The sequence below is a fragment of the Diabrotica virgifera genome, chromosome 10 (assembly GCF_917563875.1).
Source record: "Diabrotica virgifera virgifera chromosome 10, PGI_DIABVI_V3a".
In the NCBI taxonomy this organism is placed as follows: Eukaryota; Metazoa; Arthropoda; class Insecta; order Coleoptera; family Chrysomelidae; genus Diabrotica; species Diabrotica virgifera.
Genome location: NC_065452.1, coordinates 47664251 through 47682345, shown reverse-complemented (window position 1 = coordinate 47682345; position 18095 = coordinate 47664251). Strand labels below are relative to the sequence as shown.

The following is an 18095-nucleotide window of genomic DNA, read 5'->3' as shown; positions in this document are numbered from 1 at the left end:
TTTTCCATAGTCATTTTTAATTTTTCCTTTTTAGGATATGTTTCTTTGTCTTGTCGTATTTATCGTAAGTAAAAATCTTTGCATTTACGTGCATTTCTCAACAAAAATTTTCATTGATTGAGACATTTCCGTCTCGAATATAAGTCCTTTATGCTGGATTTTCCAAATTCTGTCCAACATCTTTAAATACTTTCTTTTATCTTTCCTTATTTATAAACATATTGTTCGAATACTAATATCTTATATTTTCAGGTTAATTTTATTTATCATAATAACTTTCTTCGTAAAAATTGTCGCTTTAGCGAATTCCTATGTAGTTCATTCGTTTCAATTTTCAATGTCAAACACGTTATATCATCATAATATTATACTCGAAGTACTTAGTTTAAAAATAGTATAATAGTAAACTGTTATAAACAAAATAACTTCCGTATGCAAAAATGCATTTTCATCAAGTATAAATTACATCAAAATCAAAATAAACTTATTTACTATTTACCTACTCGTATTGTTAAAAATAATTCTTTTAATATATATTTCTTACTTACGATATAATATAAGAATTGCTATGTTTCTATTAAAGTAAAACTATCGATTAAGACTAAGATTATCTATATATGAAATGTAATTACAAAAAAAAATCTTCTGAATTATTTAATATGGGGAAATACTTCTAAAACTTAATAATATACGAAAAAATTTTACCTAATTTAATTATATTTAAGTGAAAATTAATAATTCTAGTTCTTCTTAAATGATTATATTTATATTTTATTAATAAAAAAACTATTCATATCTGTGAGACTGTATATGCAATTTAAAAAAATAGCTAAAAAGTTACTCACGATTACAAATCTGTCCACTAGGTACTGTCCATTCCTTTCCATTTTTGTCCTCTTGACGTTTGGGCGTGGTCCCAAGTCTCCAAACCTTCGTCCATGTCGACGTCTACCATTTGGACTCCCTTATCGTGGGCCTCTCCAGCTCCATATAGTCCGTCCCATTCCATCTAACGATACCAATTAGTATGGGGATTGGTACTTTACCCCAAATTTTCTTCGTTTCCTCCAGTTTTTTGCCATATTTGTTCCTGTTGTCTACTGCCTCAGAAGTCCTAGTTCGTCTCTCAAAAGGTCGCCATATGGTGGTAGCTGGATATTTACTATACTGGAATGGGGTTTGTTTAACAGGAACGCACTATGTACTCATAACTCCTTTATTTAGTTAAACTAATACCATATAAATGTATTCAGTTGATAGGTGATTACATGATTCTGCTCTAACGGCAGCAACCTCCCAAACCTAACTAACTAATTCGACTGACCCACTAATGACTCTAATCTGATCGTGTTCCCATATTTATCAAATACTTCGTTTTGTAAATATGTTTGTATATATTCTCGTTAGTGTGTCAAAATGAATAATCACAACCTTGTTGAGTAAGCAAAACGTGGACTTTAGCTAAGGTGTTCTACTTTGCAATTATTATAACAAATATGTGTAATGTTTATTGTTTTATAAATAAATATCTGATGAATACTTTAAGGTAATTTAAGGATTTCTAAAATATCTAAATAATGAGATAAATCCCATTATAGCAGGACAGATGAAAAGTTCGTCAAATACGAAGACTATGAGTGGTCCGAAGCAAGCTAGAAAGCGCAACAAGCTTGCAGAAATAAAGGGAAGTAACCCCAACAGGCCAAAATAACGTGATTATAGCCCTAGACAAAACAAATGAGCTCACAGAAGATAAGTATGTCATGCAATGGGTAAACGAGCTCACAGGCCTAGATAAATTCGTGGAAAATAGCAAAGTAGCCTCAGACTACGATCTATACTGGACCACGTCGGAGATAAGAGGAGGCAAGAACAAAAGAAATATGAAGGTTGGTGATGATGAACCATAAAAGACCTGGCAGAAGCCATAAAGGAAGCACGAGCAAAAGGACGAAAACTTATATATGCTTGCGGTGGAACAACAGCATGGGACAAACGCAGAAAAGAAAAGAACTAAAATGCTTCCTCAGGAATTTGAGGGGGAAGTGGATATTCTGGGTTATGTCATGTTCGTAGCCTACTTTTCAATCAGTTGTTAGTAGGTGAATGGCGTCTATAGTTGATTTTTTTTTAAGCATTGTTGGTATTATTATACTAGTGTATTTTCGGTGTATTTATCTATTCTGTTTCTGTATTTATGTATTTATAATAAATTTTTGTAGAAAATCTAGCAACTCTTAACCCTTAAACGCCCAAGGGTGGGTAAAAAATGTCCACCTAATGTGTATTCCCTTGTAACATATTTATTACGTGTTTAAAAGTTTTTAAAAAATTATGTATTATTAAAAAGTTATCGAATGTTAATTTGGTTCAACCGATATTTTTGAAAATAAAAGTAATATCTTGAGTTAAGTTTGTGTGGGCATAAAAAGTACACCCTTGGTAAAACTTGTTAATAAAGGTTTCTATATAATTTCTCGTTGGTAGGAACATAATCCATATAATTATCGACGTAAAATTACATAATCGACATAATTATCCACCAATGAGGAGGTTGAAAGGAAAAACGTGGAGGAGATCGACAAATCTGAATTACTTGCTTTTACTGGTATGTTAATTTTGAAGTACATTGTAATTTTGTTGTAAGGTTTGTAAATTTTTTCTTAAGTTTAATCCATTTCCAACAACTCTCAATAAATATATTAGCTATTTTCGAGGTGGACATTTTTTACCAACCTTGGGCGTACATGGAACCTAAAAAAGGTTGGGCGTTAAACAGCTAAGAAAATAAAATTTAATGGATCTGGCAATGCTGGCAACGCTGTGAGCTGTGACAGTGAAAGTGACAATTGACAATCACTTCACTTCTATCAAACAACGAGTATAGTAAAGGCAAACAAAATGGAAAAAAGCATTACATTTTTGGATTTGTATTAATAGAGAAATGACAGTGTTTTGTGTTTTCCGATAAAATAAACAAACCATATGAATAATTTGTCTTTCATATTAATTGACGATGATACAACCTTTGGTTTATCTCGAATATGAATCGGACGGACGAAAAATGTCAAATATAATGCAGGAAATCACATATCTGGTTGGAATAAGGAAGTTTATGGTTTTGATGGAGTAAGTTAATTCTTAATTTAGACAAATAAATGACACACACACCACACAAATTATATAGGGTACATACACTCCGACAAGAATACAATTTTGATGCTATTTTAATGATATTTTCATTTACCTTTATTGGTAATAATACAAAAATTTTGTTTGCAGTATTAAGAGGAAGGTATTCTTCCAGAAATAGTACTATGGTCACCATGAATTCTGAAAAGGCTGCCACAAAGCGCAAGCCAGAATCTAATAATGAAAGCTGTACAAAGCTAAATAATGATTCACTTATTCAGTCCACAACAACTTCTGATGAATCCCCAAATAATATTTTATATAAAAAGGTGAGTACTCATTTCTCTTCTATATTGTAAGCTATAACAGCAGTAATTAGTGTTTCTTACTAATTATAACGTGGACCCTATAATCCAGTTATAGCTGGACCTCGGAGGTAAACGGCACTATGTCATTTGAAGCAACTGTGTTTAGCATGTGTCTGCAATAAAGTTTAGATCACAAAGTTTAGTCAACATAGTGTAGTTTACCTCTGAGGTCCAGATATGTACTAAGGATTTCCACTGTATTCCTTTACTCAACTGTTCTCTCCAGCTCTTTCTGTCTTGCCAGTCCCCTTCCTGTAGATTTCTTCTCTCCATTGCTTTGTCCACTTAATCTCTGAAGGATCTTCAGGATCTGCTTCTCTTCCTCCTTCCTAACGTTCTCCACTCTATTATTCTGTTTATCCAACTATTTTGGTCTGCTCTTTTGGCATGTTTGTACCAGGTTAATCTCTCCTATTCAATGCAGTCTATTATGTCTGAGTTCACTCCCATTCTTCTCTTAGTCCCTATGCTATCTATTCTATCTATCTACTTATTCTTCTTTCTTGTTACTCTGCAGCTTCTCCTTAAGAATTCCATCCCTGTTGCTCTTATTTTGTGTTTGGTTTTCTTATTTATTGCCCAATTTTCACACCCATAAGTGAGGATACTTCTTGTCATGGTATTATAATATTCTTCTTTTTGTTTTTATGCTGATGTTCTTATTCCACTGTATTTTATTTTGGGTTCAATTTTCGTATGCAGTCAATTGTATGTCCTAGCTTATTTTTTATATCTTCTTCAGTTGTTCCTTTGTTTGATATTATGAAACCTAAACACTTGTACTTGTCTGTTCCTCTGATTTGTTTACCTTCGTCTATTTCCAGCTCTTTTATTTCTGTATTCTCCGTTGTTAGGTATTCAGTTTTCTTTAGGTTTATTTCCATCCCCTTCTTTGTATATTCCTGTTCCAGTTTTCTCATCATAAACCTGAGGTCAACTTCGTCTTTTGCGATCACTATTTAGTTGTCAGCAAAACTTAGGGTATGTAGATATTCGTTCCTTACTAGTATACCCATTCCTTGGCACTTTCTCTTCATGGTTTCAGGGTTTTTTCCAGGAATATTTTAAACAGTAGTTTATTCCAGGAATTTTGTAGTAGTCCCTTTGTTGTCTTAAATGACTGCATATTCTATTGCCTGTTTTGATATCTACTGTGTTATTCTTGTAGAATGCTTTTTAGCTCTTAAACTGCTTAGATTTTAAACTGCTTAGATTTTACTGCTGTTATTAATCTTCATGGAACTTCGATGTCTTCCATTGCTTCCCATAGCTTGGTCCTAGGTATTAAGTTATATGCCTTCTTAACCCTAGAACAGCACAGTTCGTTCATCTAACGTAGACTGCACAGTGGGGTCTCGAAAACCCTAATTGCTTTTTTTAGTCATAAATGTCGCGGTGCAGACAAGCAATAGAGGAAAGAAATGAAGCACACAAAATGTACATAACAAGAAGAATGCGGGAAAGACGAACATTATTTGAAGTCGCAAGACGGAAAGCAGACAAGACATGTAGAAATAAAAAGAGAGCCTATGAAAATGGACAAATAGAAAAAATGGAAGAAAAGTTCAAAAACAACGAAATTAGAGGGGCTTACGAATACCTAAAATAGGTAAAAAGTGGGTATAAACCTCAAACAAGTCTATGTAAAGATGAAAGTGGGCAAATAATCAGTGACCAACAGAAAGTCACAGAAACCTGGAAGCATTATTTTCAGACACTACTTGGAACTCAAGTAGACATGGAAGATGAAATGGGTATGATCTACGTAGAAGAGAATGGAGTAGAAGCTCCAACCATAGAGGAAGTTCCCGAAGCCATTAAGGCCCAGAAAAAACAATAAAGCTCCGGGAGTTGACAAAATACTAGCAGAACTATATAAGGTAGGTGGTGACCACCTAGCAAGTCACATCCACACGCTCATCAAGACGTATGGCAAGAAGAGAAAATACCCGACGACTGGAAGAAAAGTATAGTATGCTCGATCTATAAAAAAGGAGACAAACTCCAGTGCAAAAACTACCGTTTAATCTCTCTACTATGTACAGCATATAAAGTCCCCACGTATATTATAAACCAGAGGTTCCAACCACTAGCAGAAAATATTATTGGAGAGTATCAGATGGGCGTCCGACAGGGAAGATCGACACTGGATCAAATATACAGTCCAACAGATCTTGAGCAAAACATGGGAACACGATGTTGATGTTCACAACGTGTTTTTAGACTTAAACAGGCATACGACTCAGTCAAAAGAAATAAACTATACTATATATTGGCTGAATTGGCAATACCACACAAGCTAATAAGACTCATTTAAGCCAAAATGGATGAAACTCAGGCATGTGTACGAATACAAAACCACCGGACAGACTTTTTCAACATTTCGCAGGGACTAAAGCAGGGAAGGGAAGAAAACTGAGCAGTGATAGGTATCAACCCTCCGCCGAGTTGATTGGGGGTGGGTACCTTCCGCATTGCAAAGTACTTCTTATTATAGGTTCAGCAGCGCTCTCAGATATTAGGAGCTAAATTGGTTAGGCAAAAAGTAATAATTATTATTAGACACAGGTTACATTTAACTATTTTTCTGTTTATTATAAGCTTTAAAGGCCGCTGGAGTTTTCTTGGACATCAGGAAGGCTTTTGACTCCGTTTGGCATAGAGAATTATTATATAAACTTTACAGAATGAAATGCTCCCCTTCTCTAATATGGATTATTGACGAATTTCTTAGAAGACGCAGGTGTATAGTTAAGATCAATGAAACATATTCCCATTCATTTTCAGTGCAACAAGGAGTTCCACAAGGTTCACCACTCTCCCCTTTATTGTATAATTTCTATTGCAGTGACATATGCGACAATATACTAACCATTACTAATTTGCTACAATTTGCTGATGACACTGCAATGATATCATATGGAAAAAATTTAATAAAGACAATGGACTTATTGCAGAGGCAGGTGGATGACACAATATCTTGGATGAATAAATGGAGATTAACAATAAATCCTTCTAAAACAAAACTAATAATATTTAACCATAGAATCCAAGATCACTCACCAACTATAAACATATTATGCGACAATATTATTAAACCCTCCTAAACTGTTAAGTATTTGGGAATAGAAATAGATAACAAATTGAAGTTCAACCACCACACAGCAGTTACAAAAATGGAAAATTATAACTAGAGCAAAACACTTCAGAAGTTTAGCATAAAAGAATGAGGGAATTACAATTGAAACAGCAGCCAATATTTATAAAATGATTTGCAGGCCCATGCTGGAGTATGGTTCTGCAATTTTCTATAATTCTAAAGGTCTTGCCAAAAATAATATAAAAGTGGCTGAAACAACTAGCCTTCGACAAATTACTAGAATGTGCCATCCTGATAATCCACTTCATAATCCATCCAACAGAATGCTGTACGAGAAAACTGGAATTGAACCTATTAATGAGAGACTCAATAAGCTGTTTAAATATCTCTTTATTAATGAACATAACAAAAATTTGATTGAGCCCCACATTGTGAAGATACCAGAGGACAGTGCCCGTAGATGTCCAGGAAGAACTCTTTTTGAAGAAATCTGCTACACATCAAGACAATAAACAACTCTATTTAAATCATCATCTGTATTGTAACTAATTGTCAGTGATATTGTGATTACCGCCACATACAAATATTTTTTTAATTATTGTATTGTATTAATATTAACAAAAAACATATACTGTATTAATGTATATTAATTGTGTAAATTGGCTGAAAGACTTCGGTCGATGGCCTTTTGGTACATTGTATCAATAAAGTATGTCTCTCTCTCTCTATAAGCTTTAAGTGAACTAAAAATATATTTTTCTCGCTTTATATTGATAAAGATTTTCAGTCTAGAGAACAAACAACAAGACAAACAGATGAACAACGGAGAAAATAAAAACGAAGGAAAAAGACACAAACCGGAGCACGACAGCTCGATTGAAGAAGACAAAGAAGAGCAACATAAAAGCAAAAAAGCTCCAGACACGCGCATAAAAAAAAAGTAAGTACAATATTAACGGAGATGGAAGAGATTAAGATATTGCTGAGCCAGATGAGGCAAGAAATTAAAGAAGATATCCTGGAAAGCAAAACAGAAATTGAAGATGAAATCAAGGATATGAAAAACGAACTGGAAGATATTAAGCAGAAGCTTAAGCAAAACAAAGCAGAAACAGAAAATTTAAAAAGAGAAGTAGAAAAAAAAGAACAAAAATGGGAGAAAGAAAACGAAGAACTCAAAAAAGCGATAACACTCATGGAGAATAGATTAGAGAAGATCGATAAAGAAAAAAATGCAATAAATTAATCATAACAGGAATTGAGGTAGATCTGGAAGATGAAGTTAGACTAAGAGAAAACATACAAAAAATGATGGAAACAGAGCTGCAACTGAACATAGAAGTTAAAAGTGCGTTTAAGATAGGATACAGGAAATGTATAATAGAAACGAAGAGCTGGGAAGACAAACAGAAAATACTACAAGAAAAAGGTAAACTCAAATACAGAAGAGACTGTAGAGAAATATACATAGATGCAGCGCTGACGTTCAAGGAAGCAAAGATACAAAAAGTAATTAGAGACATAGCAAAACAACAGAGAAGCAAAGGAGCAAAAGTAAAAATCAGATACCAGAAATTAGAAATAAATGACAAAGTGCTAAAATGGAATGCAAGAGAAAATAAACTAATAGAAATTGAAAATGTTCCAAAAAACTAGACAAAAGAGCATGATGGATGAAAAGGAAACAGACAACTCAAACGAAGAGGTAAATGAATCACGGTATATTCAAAATCATAAGAAAAATACAAAAAAAGGAAGAGAATTAAGAAAATGACAAAAAAAAATTGGAACATGGAACGTCAGGACACTGCTAGAAGAAGGAAAAATGGAAGAGCTAGCGACACAGTTGAAGCAATACAATATAAATATTGCAGGAATTCAAGAAACCAGGTGGGGGGACATGGAAAAATCGAAAAAGAAAATTATACAGTATGGTATGCTGGAGAAGAAAAACAAGGATATGGAGGAACTGCTTTTATTGTGTTAGGGGAAATTAGGTATAAAGTTATGGAATTTAAACCCATAAGTCAAAGATTATCATACATACGAGTAAACAGCAAACCGAACAAGTTGTCCATAATAAATATCTATGCACCCACAGAAAACAGTGATGACTTAATAAAACAACAGTTCTATGAAACACTAGAAGAAAATGCCGAAAAAATCCCGGGAGAAGATATATTAATTATTATAGGCGATTTCAACGCACAAATAGGCAAAGAAAAATTATTTAGGGAGGTTGCAGGGGAAAACTCATTACATAGCACAACAAACAATAATGGAGAAAGATTATGTAATTTAGCAGCGGCATTAAACATGGACATAAGTAGCACGAGATATAAACACAAAAACATACACAAGATAACATGGATGAGACCAGGCAGTCTGGAGGGGAATCAAATAGACCATGTACTTATTAAAAAGTCACACAAACAGTCGATAAATGACGTGAGATCTCACAGAGGGGCAAACATCGATTCGGACCATATGCTAGTGATTGCAAAATGTAAAATAAAAACAACAAAGAATGAAAGGCGAAAAACACAGGGAAGATGGGACGTAGATAAATTGAAAGATAAAGGAGTAAAAAGAAGATTTGTAAAAGAAGTAAATGCAGAGATGCAGTTCAAGGAGGAACAAGAAATGGAGGAGCAGTGGAAAAAATCAAACAAGGAATAAACAAAGCAGCAGAGAAAGTGGTTGGAAAAATGCAAAAAGAAAGAAGAAACAATTGGTTTGACGAAGAGTGCAAACTAGCAGTGGACGAAAAGAATAAAACAAGATTGAAATGGCTAAGCACAGGTAAAGAAGAGGAACGAGAAAAATACCAAGATCAAAGGAAAAAGACAAAGAAATTGTTTAAATCAAAGAAAAATAAAAAAGTAGACGAAATTATGAACGAGATCGAAACAGAAAATAAGAGACACAATTCAAAACCACTGTACCAATACTTAAAGCTAGGTAGTAGAAAACGGACAGCTAATGTAGCCATAGAAGCAGAAACATGGCAGAAGTATTTCGAAGAAATGTATCAAGAAACGGATATAGAAGAAGAAAGAGAAACAATAATGAACCCGGAACAAGGTGAAGAAGAAGAATTGACCTATACAGAAGTAAAAGATACAATATGCAAACTGAAAAACGGGAAAACAGCGGGAGACGACGGAATATGTGCAGAACTTATAAAATACGGGGGTGAGGCACTATACAGAAAGATTTATGAACTAATACAGAATATATGGAATAAGGAAACAATGCCCGAAGAATGGAAGAAAGGAATTATTGTGACAATCCCAAAACAAGGAGACCACAGGATATTTAAAAACTACCGAGCAATTAATTTACTGAATGTAACATATAAAGTAATGACTGGTATAATTAGAGACAGACTAACAATATACACAGAACAAAGCATAGGAGACTACCAGTACGGTTTCAGAAAAGGAAGATCCACGATAGATGCTATCCATAAACTAAAACAAGCGATAGAGAAAACATACGAGTACGACGGAGAAGCACATATACATTTTCTAGACTTTAAACAGGCTTTTGACAAACGTAAGTAGAAGAAAAATGATCCAAGACTTACAAGAGAGCAAAATACCAAATAAAATTATAAGAATGATAGAAATGACAATGCGAGATTCCCAAGCAACCCTAGACACCGGAAGAGAGAGAACAGAAATAATAAAAATAGAAAATGGAGTAAGACAAGGAGATGCGCTCTCAACGGTACTATTTATTCTATCATTAGACAAGATAATAAAAAAGTTGTCAAACGCAGGAACTATAAATAAAAATATAGTACAAATAATTGGATATGCGGACGATATAACCATAGTAGCAACAGATAAAAAGGCATTAAAGAAAACCTTTCAAGAAATAGAAAACGAATCCAAACTGAGAGGACTGGAAATAAATGAAAATAAAACAAAATACATGAATGTAAGTAAAAAAAAGAAGACGCAACTGACAGAAATGACAATAGACGCACACAGCTTCAAAGAGGTTGAAACATTCAAATATTTGGGAGTATTAGTCAACAGAAGAAATGAAAGTGTAGATATGAAAAGAAGAATTCAAGCAGGAAACAAAGCATTCTACAGAAAAAAAAATTTTTTTAAAGATAAGAAGATAAGCCGAAATACAAAAATGAAAATCTACAAAACGACCATAAGACCAATAGTGCTATATGCTTTGGAGACATTCACATTAACAGCAAGAGAAGAAGAGCAGCTGAAAGTTTTTGAGAGAAAAATTATGAGAAAAAGTCTGGGACCAAAGAGGGAAAACGAAGATAATGCAAGGCAATGGATGAACCACGAAATACAATAATGGATGGGTCAAGAGAACATAGTTAGAACAATAAAAGCACAGAGAATTAGATGGTATGGACACATAATAAGAAGAGAGAAGAACAATCCGTTAAGAGTTATAACCGAATGGATACCACTAGGTACAAGAACCAGAGGCAGACCTAAACTCAGATGGAGACAACAAGTGGAAGAAGACTTAAGAAGTATGGAAATTAGAAATATAGGAAGGAAAATCAGAGAGAGAGAAGAATGGAGAAAGGTAGTGGAAACAGCGAAGTCACACCAGCAATTGTAAAACCAAACTCAGAATGGGATGATCCCCCACAAAAAGGATCTTCAAGTGAAAACAGCTTCAGCTTCCTCGGGAGCGTACAGCTTGTATATATAAAGCAGGGAGATGGGCTGGCCCCAACATTGTTTAACCTGGCACTGGAGGATGCGATTAAGCAAATGCAAACTGGACGAGGAAATCTACTGACCAACCGAACGGTTCAACTGGCCGCCTATGCTGATGATATTAATATTATGAGTAGAACATCAACAGGAGCACAGGAAACATATGCAGAGTTAAAAACACAAACAAAAATGCTAGGTCTGGAAATTAACACAAAAAAACAAAAATAATGACTCAGACGAGAAGAAATATAGTCCCAGAAAACATTATACATGAAGATGACATTGAAACGGTTGAAAAGTTTACATACCTGGGAGTAGAAATATATGCCGACGGATCAGAAGATGGAGAAATACGGAAGAGAATAACGCAGGCAAACAGAGCTTATTTTGCCCTCTCCCATATATTTCGGTCTAATAGTGTCCACCGAAATACAAAGATGAGAATCTATAAAACCTTAATTCGACCAATAACATGCTATGGCAGTGAAGCGTGGGTCCTGAAAGAAACATCCAAAAACAAACTAGACACATTCGAAAGGAAAGTACTTAGGAGAATACTAGGACTTGTGAGGGAAAACGGAATCTTCAGAAGTCGATACAACAACGAGCTTTATCAATTTTATAAGGAAACGCCCCTGTCAGACTTCATTAGAATACAAAGATTGCAATGGGCCGGACATGTGATAAGAATGGGAGAGGATAGGCTACCAAAACGAGCACTGAATGCTAGAATGCAAGGAAAGAGACCGGTTGGGAAGCCACGAAAGCGCTGGGAAGACACAGTAAACAGCGACGCACAAACCCTTTTAGGAGTAAGTGTATGGAGAAGAGCAGCCACAGACAGGCAAGGGTGGAGTCAAAAAATAAAGGAGGCCAAGGCTAAATTTGGGCTGTAGTGCCATATAAGAAGAAGAAGTCATAAATGTCATTTATTTATTTTTTCTGCGGTATGTAGTACAAAACCATAAACAACAATATCTTATTTTCAAAATATGTTTATTTAAAAAAAAAGAATGTGTGTGTACTTTGTACGCACGTAAGAAGTTATACTTCTATTATATGATTATATAATTATAAACGAAATTAATATATTTTTTATTTATATTTTATTTAAATATAAAACTAATTTATACTTACTACTCTCAAACATTTTTATTAAAACAGTGCCAAAAATTAAAATAATAAAAGAATAAAACACACACAAACACATTAAAAATGCCACAAATGATTTCTGAACATTAATTGTCGGAAAAATTTTTAACTAAATACGTATTTTCTGAAAATAAAATTATATAATAAATATACTTACAATCATAAAATGTATAAAAAAAATAAAAAAAATAAAAGTTTCTATTGGGATTTGAACCAACTTACCAGCACGGCTGGTATTGGCGTTGTATTGGGGTTGACTCGCATTTTACGCTTCGCCACGGAGACAGTGTGTCATTATGTGCGAAGATCGACTAACTAAACGGATTAAACTTTTGACATTTTTGCATTATGTAAATCAAATTATTTTGATTTTGAATTGAAATGATTTAGAATTGAAAAAATACAACAAAACATAGAGTAAGAAAACAATATATTAGGTGAATATTGATAGAAATTTTGATGGTAATCAAATTATGTAAATAAAAGTATTACATACTATGTATTTTGGTAGGTTCAAATGATAGTTCCAATGATATTACATACGATGTATTTTGGTAGGTACCTATGATACATTTACAATTATTACGTACCTGTTGCTTTAAAAACTATTTAAAAATCACTACAATTATAAACTTTTTTGTTTTGCCATATTGGATAATTTTTGTCATGTCATTTGAACATCCAATCAGAACAAAGTTGTAATGCGACTGCGCCGGGATCAAAGGTTTTAATCCTATTAAAATTCACCCTCTATCGCGCGTAAAGAAGTATAACTTCAAAACATTTCTCATTAGATCTGATAAACGTGAAAAAACATAAACTAGTGCTTTTATTACACTTTTTTAAAAATATGGAGATATGACTAAAAAAATTAAACAAATTTCCAGTGAAATAAAACTTGTCTCTTAAAAACCCCTTAAACTAAAATAAAACAAATGTTGGTACAAGATAACTATTTGTTACTCTTAGCCAGCCACTTCCACTTTGGTTCTGACACATAACATAATTGAGCTCGATGTTCTAAACACTACGATGTTATAAACAATTTTTCCCAGTATACTGACGATGTTTCTTTGCGAGGTATTGGGTTGTGTTTGTTCATCTTCATTATCGTCATCACTTTGTTCGTTATCAGTGTCAGACTGATGTTCAGGAACATATTCATCGTCTTCATCTGATGAGTCTCCAAAATTATCTTTGATGGTCTCAGGTTCATCTTCATTCACCCACAGGTTTTCAGCTTCCCACTCTTATTCCTTTGTTATCAATGGACGCTAATATTTTCTCTTAGAATCTGCCATACTAGCAAATAACAAAAAATCACCTCAAAATTTTAACACCCTTTAACTGCACACTGGGGTCCGAAGTACCCACAGCTCCACTAAAAGCGTCACAGCAAATTATACAACAAACTTACGCGGCGCAGCAACTGTCTCTCAACATAGTCGGTTCTGAACCGAATATACATGCAAGGGATCGCCAAAAAACGCAGACATGTGCAAGTTACATTGAACGATTCATGCGCCTGGGTTTTTCAGACCCCAGTGTGCAGTTCCAGGGTTAAGATCTACAAAAGCCAGATGGTGGATCTATTTTTGGCAATTATTTTTTCTATTAGTTGTTCAACCACGTAAATGTGATCTAAGCATGCTTTCCCTGCTGTGAATCTTGCCTGGTCCCTCCGAATTTATCCTGTATATATATATATATATATATATATAAATATATATATATATATATATATATATATATATATATATATATTTATATATTTATGAAAAAACAAAAGATGTAGATCTTTGAAACACACTCAGTGATCAAAAGATCCACAGGTACTGGTTTGGACGACCACTCGTACGAAAACAAACAAATGAAATAGAGAATGCGGAAAAATCCCCTTACGAACAATTCACACATCCACTACTTCGGGCTGGGAAAAATTTTTTGAATAGAATCGAAGATCCAAACACCAGCTCTTAGAAATGTGTTTCGCCCTCTTCAACCTCTATGGGCTCATCGGTGAAGATGAGAGGTTGAATATCTTCAGACACATTCCAATCAAAAAACAACATTCGAGACCTAGACATAGCAGGAACGTAAATCTACGCCCAACCTGACAATGCCATTCTCAAGTTTTAATTCCCTAATTACTTTAGAGTAAGTAAGATAATGTTTATGAAAAAACAAAAGATGTAGATCTTTGAAACACACTCAGTGATCAAAAGATCCACAGGTACTGGTTTGGACGACCACTCGTACGAAAACAAACAAATGAAATAGAGAATGCGGAAAAATCCCCTTACGAACAATTCACACATCCACTACTTCGGGCTGGGAAAAATTTTTTGAATAGAATCGAAGATCCAAACACCAGCTCTTAGAAATGTGTTTCGCCCTCTTCAACCTCTATGGGCTCATCGGTGAAGATGAGAGGTTGAATATCTTCAGACACATTCCAATCAAAAAACAACATTCGAGACCTAGACTTTATATTTATATATATATATTATATATATTGGAATAAATTTATAAGAGTACACATTTCGTTTTTTTGCTGCAAACCCAATATATAACGTTTATTTCCTTACGTTGTCAGCAAATACTTCTGGTTCATTATATATATATGTTACAGTTCAAGTTGATTATCCAGTTGGAGTTGACTCCAACTAGTTGGAGTCGACTCTAACGGCTGGTTTCAGTAAAAGTTGATTATAAATATAAAATGAAGATTTATATTCAACATTTACTAGTAAAAGTAGACTCCAACTAGGAAAAGTATACTCTTCCCAATGCCATTTAGTAAAAGTTGATTCTGATTCACACAAACAGCCGATTCTAAAAACTAAATGTTACTGAATATGTTAAAATTAGTCTAGGCTTTATCGTCGCCCCCGTTAGGTAAATTACTCCGATTCGAATTTTTTTTCACAAACTTACTCAAAAAGAGGTCCTTATAACAAATATACTGGGTGCCAGGCAGTACCTTGATCGATAAACTGTTTAAACAATTTTTTAGATAAATTCACAAAAATAATTTTTTCACTTCTAACAATTTTTTTTAGATCATTTGGGTTAGTCTGTGCAAAAAAAGGTATTGTGTGATTTTTCTCTAAAATTGATTGTTGTCGAGTTATACGCGATTTAAAATTTGAAAAATGCGAAAATAGCCATTTTCAAGGCTTAATAACTCGGTTAAAATCCATTATTATGAAAGTCAGAAAGTGACCAAATCAAAGTTTATAGCCTCCTCTACAAGATCCAGCAGAAATTTTTGTCACTACAGTAGTCTCTCTTTATAACGCAGAAAATTTTTTTCACTACATATTTTATTACTAAGCTTTATCTTTAATTATTAACAATGAGCGCTAAGTGCGTATTAGGCGGCCGTCAATGGTGAGTGCTAAAGAGATGCACCATTCCGGCCGTCCAATGGGGAATCTCACTCGCACTCACATTGACGGCCGCCTCAATACACGCTTAGCGCTCATTGTTGATAATTAAAAATAATATATTATTAATGAAATAATGACAAAAATTTCTTCAGGGTCTTATAGAGGTAGCTTTAATTTTTTTTTTTTTTTTTAGTTTCTGACTTTCATAATATACAGAGAGAGTCTGTAAAGTGGAATAAATTCAATATCTCAAATACTAATTGTTTTTTTGGAAAATGCTCAGACCCGTCGATTAGTATTTCAAATTGTCCTTTTTGACATTCAATAAAAATGTATACAGGGTGTCCCAATTTAGAGATATGACGTCATCGTCGATTTTCTTAAATGGCAACACTGTCATTTTGATAGCTAATTTGATAGGGTTTGTAAAGTTATACATAACTGCAAAATATCAAATTTTTATTCTCTACCATTTACAAGATAATAGAAAATAACAAAGTTATATCTGTAATTTGGAATATATTCAATAATTCAAATACTAACTGTTTTTTTGAAAAATGCTCAGACCCGTCGATTAGTATATCAAATTGTCATTTTTGACATATAATAATAATGTATACAGGGTGTCCCAATTTAGAGATATGACGTCATCGTTGATTTTCTTAAATGGCAACACTATCATTTTGATAGCTATTTTGATAGCGTGTGTAAAGTTATACACATCTGAAAAATTTCAAAATTTTATTCCCTACCATTTACAAGATAATAAAAAATAACAAAGTTATGAAGAACAAGAAGTAATCAAATAATAATTGAATTTATTTATTTCAATTAAGCAAATGCTCATAACGTTGCCCATTGACAATTTGACAATAATTGAGGGCAACATTATGAGTTTTTGCTTAATTTATTGAAATAATTAAATTCAATTATTAGTTGATTACTTCTTTTTCATAACTTTGTTATTTTTTATTATCATCTAAATGGTAGAGAATACAAATTTGAAATTTTGCAGTTGTGTATAACTTTACACACCCTATCAAAATAGCTATCAAAATGACAGTGTTGCCATTTAAGAAAATCAACGATGGCGTCATATCTCTAAATTGGGACACCCTGTATACATTATTATTATATGTCAAAAAGGACAATTTGATATACTAATCGACGGTTCTGAGCATTTTTCAAAAAAACAGTTAGTATTTTAATTATTGAATATATTCCAAATTACAGATATAACTTTGTTATTTTCTATTATCTTGTAAATGGTAGAGAATAAAAATTTGATATTTTGCAGTTATGTATAACTTTACAAACTCTATCAAATTAGCTATCAAAATGACAGTGTTGCCATTTAAGAAAATCGACGATGACGTCATATCTCTAAATTGGGACACCCTGTAGACATTATTATTGAATGTCAAAAAGGACAATTTGAAATACTAATCGACGGGTCTGAGCATTTTCCAAAAAAACAATTAGTATTTGAGATATTGAATTTATTCCACTTTACAGACTCTCTCTGTATAATATCGTATGGCATTTTTGCCTTTCGGACAGTTCCGGCGCCAATTCATCTTTAACCCTGTTTCAAGTAACTAGTGTCGATGTACACTAGCCCAGGGGGACCGACGGCTTAACGTGCTTTCCGAGGCACGGTGAGACGGCTCGTGTCATTATTGGAAATGAAAATGGTTTGTCTTTGGCAGGACGGCAAATAATGATATGTACCACCAGTGGTACATTATACCACAGATTGAGAACCGCTGCTTTACATAATATGAGATAGAGTAGATAAAAATTATTTTTGTGAATTTGGTTAACAAAAATTGGTTAAACAATTTTTCGACTGCGGTACCGCGTGACACCCTGTGTATTTGTTATAAGGATTGTTATACGGATGTATTTCTTTGAGTAAGTTTGTGCAAAATATCGAATCAAAATAATTTACCTAACGGGGGCGACGTTACAGGCTATACTAATAAGTAGTTGAAACGGTAAAAACAAAGAAACGCACACTCATCAAAAATGCACTTGAGATTCTCGTATAATCAACATTTACTGAATCGATCCAGGAAGAGTCAACTCCAACTAGTAAAAGTTGATTTACATTTTTAAAATCAACTTTAACTGCTCGTTTCAGTTGGAGTTGACTCCAACTAGTTGGAGTCAACTCTAACTGAGAATCAACTTGAACTGTAACATATATATATATCTAACAATAAAACACTGAAAACGT

The 18095-nt window shown here is 33.6% G+C and overlaps 1 protein-coding gene across 3 annotated transcripts in view; it reads left to right on the top strand.

Annotated features, from left to right (window-relative positions):
* The first annotated feature begins 2865 nt into the window (after window positions 1-2865).
* The window catches only part of LOC114330742 (regulator of G-protein signaling 7), a 59386-nt gene continuing 44156 nt past the window's right edge, over window positions 2866-18095 (top strand). For all 3 annotated transcript variants that reach the window (XR_007701199.1, XR_007701198.1, XM_050663738.1), the window contains exons 1-2: window positions 2866-3129; window positions 3283-3461. Coding sequence is in view for 1 of the 3 variants with exons in the window: in XM_050663738.1 (XP_050519695.1) it covers window positions 3318-3461 (144 nt within the window). In the remaining 2 variants the exon portion in view is untranslated. The remainder of the gene's footprint in view (window positions 3130-3282; window positions 3462-18095) is intronic.